General features: G+C 41.5%; 1 protein-coding gene across 1 annotated transcript in view; it reads left to right on the top strand.

The window, feature by feature from the left end:
• COL4A4 (collagen type IV alpha 4 chain) overlaps nucleotides 1-12,101 on the top strand; it is a 120,339-nt gene that overhangs the window by 22,823 nt on the left and 85,415 nt on the right. Inside the window, exons 4-6 of the mRNA XM_007467929.1 lie at nucleotides 6,922-7,056; nucleotides 7,833-7,877; nucleotides 8,591-8,707. Coding sequence (XP_007467991.1) covers nucleotides 6,922-7,056; nucleotides 7,833-7,877; nucleotides 8,591-8,707 — 297 coding nt within the window. The remainder of the gene's footprint in view (nucleotides 1-6,921; nucleotides 7,057-7,832; nucleotides 7,878-8,590; nucleotides 8,708-12,101) is intronic.

Below are 12,101 nucleotides of genomic sequence, written 5' to 3'. Positions count from 1 at the left end.
CTTCTTTTACATGAAATAACTTAATGAAAGTGGAATTGTTCTCTCCATCACTGTGGATAAATTATTTACTCAAATTGGGTGAACTAACAATGACTATTTCAAAGATTGGTGTTTGGGAAGTGTCTGTGAACAGCTTTCTGACAGATTTAATACTGTTATACAAGGTTTAGAGTATTTTTTACATTTATCCTATAATAAAATACCTATTAAGAGGAAAAAACAGCACTGCATAGAAAACAAACCACAGTCTGCCCCGTAAAAAAGTAGGCATTTAGTGCTTTCTGTTAGTTTTTTCACTTTTCAAGGTAGGGGTTGTGTTTGCCATTTAGCATGGTTGAAAAGAAGATGGAGGACACCTGTGTCATATCTCAACAACAATAGACACCAGACATTACTGGGTTTAAGGCCACTGCTTTGCTCGCCCCAGCGTGGAATCATCTCAGATCTGCATAGCTGTTCTCAGCCAGACTTCCAGGAATGTCAGTTTAGAGACAGGAGAAAGCAGATCCTTTTCCTCCTTTACAGTCTTCCTTTGGGTTGGGTGGGTGGGTCTGACATTATTTTATTTTTTATTATTTTATTAAGTATTTATTAATTATTTTATTAATATTTTAAATTATTTTAAAATTATTTTATTTATTATTATATTTAAATTATTTTTAAGATTAATTATTTTATTAAGATTTTATTAACATTATTTTATTAAGTATTTATTGTTCTCTGCCTGTGTTAACATCGTGGCCTTGGGCACCTAGACTCTGTCTTCCAGGAGCTCACAGTCCGGTGGATGTAGGCCTGGGAACTTACAGACAAAGAGGTGATCACAGGAGCCAGTGAGAAGTGTTATTATAGAGGCGGCTTGGAGAGGCATTTAATTCTGAAGGGTTTGGGGCCAGGGCAGGAGATCAGTGGAGTCTTTCCGGGGCGGAGGGAGGCGGGGATTGAGAGATGACATGGAGGGCATGGGAGGGACACTTCAGGGACAAGACACCGAAGTCTGTGAAAGAACAGAGCTTGTTGAGAAACAGCAAGGATGTCGGTGTGACGGGTCAGGGCTGGGGGAGGAAGGGGAAGGGAGGGAGGAAGAATTTAATAATGCAAATTACCATCCCTCGTTGTACTTCTGTTTGGGAGTGTTTTAGATGGCACTTTCTCAAACCAGGACACATTTCTGTGTTGAATGGAGTGTTCTGTGTTTTTTTTGTGTGGTACGCGGACCTCTCACTGTTGTGGCCTCTCCCGTTGCGGAGCACAGGCTCCGGACGCGCAGGCTCGGCGGCCATGGCTCACGGGCCCAGCCGCTCCGCGGCATGTGGGATCTTCCCGGACCGGGGCACGACCCCGTGTCCCCTGCACCGGCAGGCGGACTCTCAACCAGTGCGCCACCAGGAAAGCCCTTGAATGGAGTTTTATCATTCTTGCCCCTGTGCTGAATATTTCCACTCCTTTTGTTTTCTCCCCAAAGTTCCATTAGCTCCCTGGATCCAGCATCGCGTGTCTAAAATGAAATACGTTAAAGAGAATTATAGCAGGTGAATTGGCTGTCCTCTCTGTTACCCTTTATGTTCAAACATGCATTTTGTTGTTTTTAAATAATACGTTATTGTGAAGTACACAAAAGATAATTTAGGAGTTTGTGTAAATTATATGTAAAACACAAAGATAATTTCCAAACTTAATGAAAAAGCAGTTATTTCTTGAGCCTTTAATTTAGGAAAAATGGGAGCTTTTCACTTATGGTAATTAATCTAAACCAAGTAAGATTAATTAAAACAGGTAGAAAAGGTCAGCTGAATTCATTATTTATTCTTACTTCTAGATTGTAGTTTAAAAATTGTATAATACCTAGAGAAAAGTAATATGCCCTCAAAGTGCCCCCAGATGTTTTGTGCCCATAGAATTGATTTTATATATTATTGTTGTCTTTTCTGTAACACATATTTATACATTTAAGCTTCCTTGAAAATGCTGAGCTTTTAGTATTTTTATGGCTACTCAGGAAATAGTAGCTATTATAATGATGATGAAAAAGCATGAAGAGAAGGGAAAGTACAAAGTATGATTTTGATTTATAAAATTTAGGCAGATGTTAAAGTTTGTCAGTAATGTTAGTAAGGTCAATGACAATGATGAAAGAAATCGTAATTAACCTTTATTTTAAAAGTCACATTTGCTGTTGGTAAGATGCTCACAAAACAGACTTTATCATTGCCCTGGTTTGCATTTCTCACTCTTGAGATGTGGTAATGTGCCATTTCTTGTATATCCGTCTAGAAATGTTCGTTTATAAACATATATGTTAAGAAAATGTATGTCCATTTGTTTCTCTACCGGTGGGATCATATGATGCATGGCTTTTTTTTCCCACTTAACAATGAACTATTTATAATAACAATCATGTATAATAACAATAGCTAGCATTACTGTGCAGGCACTATGCTAAACACCTTACATGCATTGTTCTTTTTATGTCCACAAGCCACTGACAGATAAAGAAGCTGAGGAACAGAGGGGTAAGAAACATGCCCAAGGTCCCACAGCTAGTAAGTGTGGGCCTGGGCTTCACACACAGGCGCTGACTGCAGAGCCTGGAACTCAGTCACTCTGTTTCTTCTTCATGAGCATCACAGGCTGTTCTATATCCATCCAGAGAGACCTAATTCATCCTTTAGTGTCTGGGCCCTGTGCATTTCCCTGAGGCCTATCACTTCAGTGCTCCTGTTTTTTTGGGGGGAGTTAAGGGGAGGTCTCCAGCTGCCAGTCTCTTCATCTCTTTGTCTGTGGGCTTTCTCAAAGCCCCAGGAGCAGACACTTCCCACCCACCATCAGTGGCCCTCCACCAGTGAGGTAAACACCCTAACTCCCTCACCCCGGGCCAGATAACTCTGAGGTGTGTATTCTACCTTGACACCCAGAGTCTCTGCTCTGGGTTAAACTCCAGTAACCCACGGTGGTAACTGGCTTGATAACCACAGCCTTATGGGCTGCCTTTCCTTCTCTGTGTCACATCCCTGCTCCTTCACCCTGTCTCCTTCTCATCATGTCTCCTTTATTCTCAAATAAACCGTTTGCATTGATGCCGTGTCCTAATTTGCTTCTGGGGCACCCAGACTAAGACGCCTGTGCGGTATTTCATTGTATGAAGATACCATAATTTATTCAATCAGTTTCATTTGGGATTTTTATGGGATTTCCAGTTTTTCTTGATATTACCAAAGATGATGTGGTGAATATTCTTGCATTATTGTCCTTAGACCAGGACAAGCAGGGCTCCTGACCCCAGGCCCCGCCTCAGGCAGGGCCCCACTGGGGACCAGGACCGATGGGTCCCAGTATCTGTTTCTTCCCTTCAAGGTTGTTAAAACTCAAGACAGTTTAGGTGATACAAACAAATTTTATTTAACACCTCATGAAGTGGGCAGCCTCTGTTCCCGAGGATCCAGAGAACTGCAAAATGGGGAGAAATCAAGAAGCCTTTATAGGATAAAGAATAAGGAACAAGGAAGAGAAAAATAGAAATGAATAAGGAACAAGGAAGTACGCATAGAGCCCAAAGTTGGCTTGGCGTCTGGCAATTAGCTGCCTGGATAGATTCCATTTCTGTTTATGAGGAGCATTTACAGGGGCACAGAAGTTACATAAGTTTGCTGAAGTGGCACCCCGGCAGCAGCGGTGCCATCTTGGGCTTAAAAGTAGTTTCAACAGGATGCTCTCTGACCCTTTATCCAGTGGGTGTTGACCACATGAGGAGCTCTGGGGTTCATGCTCTTGGGCTGGGCTGGGGCCCCATGGCCGGGCCCTGGTATCCAGAGGGTGGCCGCCTAATAGGACAGTCTCATTTGCCCGCTTGTGGGATTTTGTTCTTCGTTCATGGAATTCCTGAGATTGGGTCACCAGAATGACACTGATACACTGATTTCAGGTGACTCAAATTTTTATGTAGGTGGGACTCTCCAAAACATTTTTCCCTGGGCCCCATACACCCAAAGGATAGCCCTACATTCTTATACAGAGTCCTGTGCACGGTTAGAGTCGAGCACTGAGGTTGAAATTGCCCAGAGGTTTAAAAGTTCTAAGCAGGTATCTCCTGAAATCCACTCAACTTTTCTCTCCACATATCAAGACTTACTTGCTCTTTGAATGCAGTTATCCATGTTGTTTGGGTCGGGAAAGGGGATATTAAATGATTTTTTCTTAAATCTTTGGAAAATTTTTAAAAAGCATAAAATAATTGCAGGTGACAGCCTGACTTCAGATGGATACAGAGTGTTTTCAAACTGTAGTGAAATAAAGCATGGATTTTGACATGTGTTAGACAACACAGCTGGACGCATTAGCCACCACAGGGCATGGTGTCATGTGACCAGATAACCCTGCATCGGCGAAAGCCTTGTTATAAACGTCTCATTATAAAGCTTCTCTTTACCTAATCAAAGAGTATTATCTTAAGAATGCAAAGCGAGTTATTTAAAAAAACATATGAATCTAAGATACTTTCTGCTCACATCAAATTATAGACAGAGATTGAAAGCTGAGTCTAGAAGCATCATTTAGAAACCCTGATTTTAGATTCTTAAATGCATCTGAAGAGCCTCATTGTTCCCATGAGTTGATTATTTCATAAAAAGTAAACAAGTTTGAATGTGTAAAATCAATCTGTATGTCATAAAGATTAGATTTGATAGAATAGCTTTTTGCAGCATTCAGAAATCACTTTCCCAATCATACAGGGCCCTTGTAGAGTGTGTCTGGAGCGGATGGGTGGTCAGGCTGGACCACTAAGCCTGTGAGCATAGTCACTGCCACGTCTATCCCTCATTCATTCATTCATTCCTGAGCCAAAGGTCACGGTAGATGGTAGATGGAAGACTTAACTGGTGAGCAGATATCCCTGCCCTTATGGTGCTAGTGTCTAGTTGGAGAGCAGACAACAAACTGATGGGCAAATACATAATTTCAAAAATGTGAAATGCTAAGATGCTAAGAAGGAAGTGGACAGGATACCCTGAGGGAGACTAATGGGGGTGAGGATGAATTGGGAATCCTACTTCCCTGGTGGCAGTTTAGGAGAGATCCACGTTATGTGCAGATCTAGAGAGAATGCTCGCACCGAGGCCCGAAGACAGAAAAGAGCAGCGTGGCTGGGACTCAGTGAGTGTGGGGTGGGCACAACTTGGGGTGCAAGGGAGTCTGGGGCCATACCCTGTAAGGCCTGGAAGGGAGGAGCACGAGGTTTATTCTACATGTAGTGGGAAGACAAGGAAAGTTTAAAAAGCAGGGCCATGCCATGATCTGATTTCTGTTGTTTTTTTTAAAAATAAATTTATTTATTTATGGCTGCATTGGGTCTTAGCTGCTGGGCACGGGCTTTCTCTAGTTGCGTTGCTGTGCGTGGGCTTCTCATTGCGGTGGCCTCTCCTGTTGTAGAGCACCAGCTCCAGGCGTGCGGGCTCAGTAGTTGTGGCTCACGGGCTCAGTTGCTCCGCGGCATGTGGGATCTTCCCAGACCCAGGCATGAACCCATGTCCCCTGCATTGGCAGGCAGACTCTTTTTTTTTTTTTTTGCGGTATGTGGGCCTCTCACTGTTGTGGCCTCTCCCGTTGTGGAGCACAGGCTCCGGACGAGCAGGCTCAGCGGCCATGGCTCACGGGCCCAGCCGCTCCACGGCATGTGGGATCCTCCCAGACCGGGACACGAACCCGTATCCCCTGCATCGGCAGGCGGACTCTCAACCACTGCGCCACCAGGGAAGTCCCTCTGATTTCTGTTTTCATGTCACTTAAAGAGAGGCAGGGAGGAGGGTTAGAGGAAGCTGGAAAGCCATTTGGGAGCCTGGAATACTGGTCTCACTGATGCTGACCTGCAGGGTCACAGCAAGGCAGACAGTGAGGTGGGTGAGTTTCAGACCCATTTCGGGAGTGAAATGCTAGGAATTGATCATGGGTTAAATGTAAGTGTGGCAGAAGGAGGAATATCCAGGATGAATCCCAGGATTCTGGGGCTGGATTCTGGGTAGATAGAGACAGTGGATGGAGAATCAAATTTGGGGGTAAAATCAAAAGTTCCATTTTGGATTTTTTTAAGCTGAGGATACCATTGTATTCAAGGAGATGTCAAAGAGGCAGCTAGATATGATCATCTGGAAGTTAGAGAAACTGATGCTGAGACATACCAACCTTCCTACTCCTAGAAAGAGCTGTGAGACTCCCTGTCGTAACTGAACATTCATTCACTGCATCAGTGCATCTAAATGCAACAGAGAACAGGCTTAAAGGGAGCAAGGAGTTCCGCATCTTTGTCCCAGAGATGTTCCCACTGTGGGTTTAGGGGGGAGAACTGAGTTCCTGAAACTTCTTTGCCTAAAATAAAAGGTGATGTTTTCATTCATGGAAAGAAAGTTGGATTGCATAAAAATACTGTGACATGGAGAGCCTGATTCCAAATTATGGATAAGAAATTAGATAAAAGCAGCTAAAAAAGAAATGTTTCCCCCTAAAAGGGCAGACAAATTATGAGCCATTTGAAGTAAATAAAAGATCTGGCAGTTTTTCCTCACTCTTAACTTATGTCACTTACATAATGTTAATGAGACTTTGATTTTTAAAAATTCCTTACTGCACTAAACAGCTCAAGATTTATAAATTTCAATGGCAGTATGAAAATAGTAAGAGAACTATAATCAGTTTATAGATGTGTGTGTACATGCAGCAATTCAAATTTATTGTACAGCTTTGATTCAGATTGAAAAAGGCAACATTTTCTTTTTTTATAATTAATTGATCGTTCGTGCTTCTATTATTAGAGTTTGCTCCATCTTTAATTTTCCAGTCTTCTGTAAACCCAAGGCACCATATATTTTTTGTTAGAAAATATTACTTAAAAGTCATCCATCCCCCTGCCTTTTTAATCTTGCTTCTTAGGGTCAACCAGGACCACCAGGGCCACAGGGTCCTATTGGACCCCTGGGGCCACCAGGACCCATTGGAATTCCAGGAGAGAAAGGGATGAGAGGTGACAGTGGCCTTCCTGGAGCAGCAGGTGACAAGGGTGATAAGGTAAGCCTCTTCTTAAGTGAAAGATTCATATTAAACACCAGAATTGCTACGCCAGATTTTTTAGTAATCACGAGTAGTACCTATCTGAACCTTAGAAAAATCAAGTCTAAACTCCTCTTCGATATTCAATCCTCATTCCTAACCCCTTTCCAGAGGAGCATGCCTTTCTGGACCTTTTCTAGGCACTTAAATACACGAGTTTACCCAGTGAGGAGTGGTTTTCTTTATGGCTTTTTAAAACAACCTAACTGATACTATATGTATCATGCAGAGCCTTTTTTTTTTACTCAACCATATGGCTTGGAGATCATTTCATATCAATTTATGTAGATTGAATTTACTCCTTTACTCTATGATATGCCATAATATGGATAAAACTATATTTTATTCCCTGTTGATGAGAATTTGAGATCCTAGTCCGACTTCGTATAGTGCAAGTGTGCAAAAACAGTCCTGTAAATTGCCTGTGTTTACACTTAAGAGTTTGTTTCTCTAGGATACATAGAGTCTGACAAGTTGAATTTCCAGTTATAAGGTATTGAATGTATTCTTTGAACTAATATTGCCATGTTGGCTTCCTAAGTACAAAAAGAAAAGCACAAATGGTTGATTTCCAAATGTTGGCATTCGAGCTCCTTAATGAAAAAATAGATGACAATGACTGATAAGGTTTTTTTTTAAACAAGTTATTAATTATTAATGTTTTATGTAAATTAACCTGTTAATATAATAATTTAGTAGCTTTTATATCTTCGTTTTATTTTCTGGGATTTTAGGGTCTAACCGGTGTTCCTGGATTCCCAGGTTTGGATGGGATACCTGTAAGTACCCTTAAATTTTCTCCATTTTTTTTTTTTTAAAGAAGGGAGAGATACTCATCAAAGCCCTTAAAATCACATGTTTTGTATATATATATATAATATATTTATATGATATATATTATATATAATATATATGGCAAACTCTTCTTTATTTTCTTATTTTAGTAAATGGAAGGGTGCTTGCATTTCAATTTTGTGTAATAACTCTGAGACCAAAACATTTTACTTGAAGAACAAGGTTTTCAAAAAGACTGGAGAAAAGCATTCCAAAATATGAGCTCGTATACTTGTCAGGTCAAGTACAATGTTCTGGAAATAAATTTATACTCATTACAAAAGTTTTTATTTGCTGGTGAGTCCTAATGGTGGGAGTGGGCTTAAACCTCTCATTGCTGATATGAAAACTAGAGGAAAGAAGGAAAAGGTATTTGGCAGGGTTTATAATTCATTAGAGTCTTTCTAAGGATTTCAAGGTAGATTTCCTCCCTAATCTCTGAAAATACTCCAAACTAAATTAATTTAAATTGGGGTATATGAAAATAGATTTATTTATTTTTACTATGCTACATAGTTCTTGTGGGTGGGGAAGGAAGTTTCACAAAACTGAACAACATGTGAGTCACAATTGCCATAATTTGGGGACCCATATCGCAGAACCTTTTTGTTATGGTATTCTTGCAAAAATGCTTCACCTATCATTTTGTTTCTTGTAGGGGCACCCAGGGCCTCCTGGATCCAGAGGCAAATCTGGCGTAGATGGCTACAACGGCTCAAGAGGTGCTCCAGGCTTTCCAGGAGAAAGAGGAGCTCCTGGCCCACAAGGCTCCCCAGTAAGACAGCCACAGTTCAGCCTAGTGGGAATCTTAAGCGAAAAGGCCCTCCAGTGGGAGCAGGCTGGATGTGTTCGAGAAACAGAGTTATTACAAGTGTACTGGGAGCCTGGTGAACAAATGCGGGTGACTGGAGGATGAGGACAGAGAGTTGGGCAGGACTTAGAAGACACGGGGCCTTGTAGACTATGGAAGGAAGCTGGGTTTTCTTTTCCATGCCATGGGAATGTACTGGATGGTTTTAAGGAAGATTCAAAGGAAGGAAGAAATATGATCTGACTGATGTTCTATCACGATGCTCCTGGCTGCCATACAGAGAATGGATGATAGGGGAAGGGAGGCCAGTTAGCAAAGCTTAAGTTATCATTCAGGGTTCACTGCAGATACATAAACCCCTCTAGGTATTTCAAGACGAGAGGAATTTTTTTTTTTTTTTTTCCGTATGCGGACCTCTCAGTGTTGTGGCCTCTCCTGCCACGGAGCACAGGCTCCAGACGCGCAGGCTCAGCGGCCATGGCTCACGGGCCCAGCCGCTCTGCGGCATGTGGGATCTTCCCGGACCGGGGCACGAACCCGTGTCCCCTGCACCGGCAGGCGGACTCTCAACCACTGCGCCACCAGGGAAGCCCGAGAGGAAATTAATACCAGGAATTTGGCACTGATCATTATGGTTGGAGGATTGAAACTCCAGGGTCACTATGGGACTATTGATTTCAAGGGCTCACGCTTAGCTGAGATTCAGAAGTCAGAAGCTTCTCTTGCACCTCAGCCACTGGCCGGTCTTCTGAATGTCGAGACACCAGCAAACTCTCAAGTTTCTAACTTCCTGCTTGGCAGCATCAGCAGTACCCAAAGAGGATGTCTTCCTCAATTCGGCCTCCCAAATCTCATAAGTACATCTCCCAGGTGGAACCTACTTCACACCCAGCTGCAAAGTGGTCTGGGAACTGTAGTTTTTAGCTTTCTAGCTCCTGTAATGCAAAAAGATAAATGGAAGAGATTTGGAATGGAGGTCCAGCAACAGCTGACAATATCCAACACTTAACTTTACAGCTCTTAGTTTTTTATTTTTCCTTCAAAAATTTGGACTTTTATTTAAACATAACTTCAGCAAGAACTGCCCTTTCCTCTACCACTTATATCTCCTTGCTCTTTCTTTTCCTTTTTTCTCACTTAAATAAAGACTAGAGATAATTTACCCTTTCAAAGCTGATTTTCTGTGACTGTTTTTCAGCCTTTCAATTTCTTTAATTAAATATCATTTCCTGAGATTCCTTCTAAAAGGTTTTCTCATCACCACCACAATCATCTTGCTTTCTTCTGTGAGTTTTCCTTTTGTTCCAGATCGTAGTAGCAATGATCGATCTGGACACAAAACTCAAAAAAGAATTTCCATATTCACATTTTTCTTGTGGTACCAAGTAACAACCAACTCCCATTGTTAAGCTTCTCAATCACTCTTTATTTTCAGACTCAGCCCCCTTGAAGGCTCAGGTGCAGTCTGGTGAATGCACATCTCTTAAGATCTGAAAATTGGATCATGCCTCATTCTACTGAGCATCCATGAACATTCAGGAGAGCGGGTTCTCGATTTTAGCTTGAACACAGCATGTAGTACTGACCACAGTACTGAAGTTTGTCATAATGATCTCTTTGCAAAGCAGTTTTCTTTCTGTTGATCTGTTTCTTATGTGGGCAGAGCTCGCTTTGCACACAGTGTGAGATGTTAAGAACGGCATGCAATCTGAAGGCGCACAAAGCAGCCTTTACATCCAATGGGAAAATTACTGTCCTTCCATGACCTTTAAGATATTTTGTTAAAACATCATAAATATATAGAGAAAAAAATTTTAAACTAATATTTATTTAGTACATTGTAATCTAAAGCATTAGAAACATTGAAAATTAAAGGGTTTTCTTTCTTTGTAAAAACTTATCAAGGCAGTTTGAACTGTGCTTGCTGTCTTCTGGTGCCATAACTTAGGACATGAAGTGAATGTGTTTTCTATGCTTTGGTGAATGTCATACTCTTCTCTAAGCTTGGACCAGCTTCCAGTGTGGTGAAATATCTCTGAGAGTTTCTTTAACGTGAAGTTCTTCTGCCTGTGTCACTCCCTCTGGCACATCTTCATCCTTTTGGTCACAACCACTTCCCTCTTTTATGTTGATAAGTTTACCTTCCTAAGTTCCTCTGGCTTGGATGAGAGCAGTGACAACATTCCCACGATATCTGTTCCTTCCCTAATTCCACTTACGTTCTATATGAATTTCACCTCCACTATTAGCAGTTTTCATTTCCTCACTTCATTTTCATCTTTCTTGACAATCCTCTCTTTCAATGATTTGTTTTTATGAAATGTCCTTTGGGTTTATCACTGGGAGACAAGGGGCAGCACAGCTACATACTTCGTTGTCTGTGTGTGAACTAACAGATGTTAGTGACCAGTCACTGAAAGACTTTGAAAGGAGTGATATGATCAGTTGGTGATCATGATTCACATGTTACTTATGTAGTGATCTGTGGGCCAGTGAGCCAGCAGTGATGTTTGTGCTTTATGCAGTGACTCAGTTAATTAATACACAGTGGTAACTGAACTTTGAACCACTTGGTTGGAGGACTGGTGTGATGTAACTTATATGTGGAACTGAAACTCACACGTATTGGGACTGTGCGAAGCAACAGTTGCTTGTGTAGGCAAATCTGATTTCTCAAGGAAAGCGTTGATGTAATTTACCACAAAACTGTTTAGTATCTCCCATTGGAAGCGAAGTCAAGCACTCTCCTAAGAGGGATTAGCTTTGAAATCTTCATGTCCTTCACAGGAACTTGATACATGAAGATGGTAGAATTTTCATATGGTAACCAAGTTAAGATGTATTAAGATATTAAGTAGGAAAACTTTGGGAGAAAGTACATTGAGGTATTTCATTCACTTTTAAAAATTACTCTAAGTAAACTTGCAGCTATGTATAAAAACTTTCTAAAAGGAACATGTTATGTTTTTTTAAAAGTTAATCTTACAACGGATAACTAGGCCCTGTTTTTTGTTTTTTGTTTTTTACGCGGGCCTCTCACTGTTGTGGCCTCTCCCCTTGCGGAGCACAGGCTCTGGACGCGCAGGCTCAGCGGCCATGGGTCACAGGCCCAGCCACTCCGCGGCATGTGGGATCCTCCCAGACCGGGGCACAAACCCGTGTCCCCCGCATCGGCAGGCGGACTCTCAACCACTGCGCCACCAGGGAAGCCCCTAGGCTCTGTTTTGAATACAAATACTTAAATGGATAAAATAATTTTTTTGCTATTTCTAGGGCATAAATTACTAACTGACAAGTGCAAAATTGTTTACTTATAATACAAGTATTATTTGCATTATATTGTGAAGAAAAGTGCAAT

This window comes from Lipotes vexillifer, unplaced genomic scaffold, assembly GCF_000442215.2.
Source record: "Lipotes vexillifer unplaced genomic scaffold, Lipotes_vexillifer_v1.1 scaffold367, whole genome shotgun sequence".
Lineage (NCBI taxonomy): Eukaryota > Metazoa > Chordata > Mammalia > Artiodactyla > Lipotidae > Lipotes > Lipotes vexillifer.
This window is presented reverse-complemented; position numbering and strand designations above follow the sequence as displayed.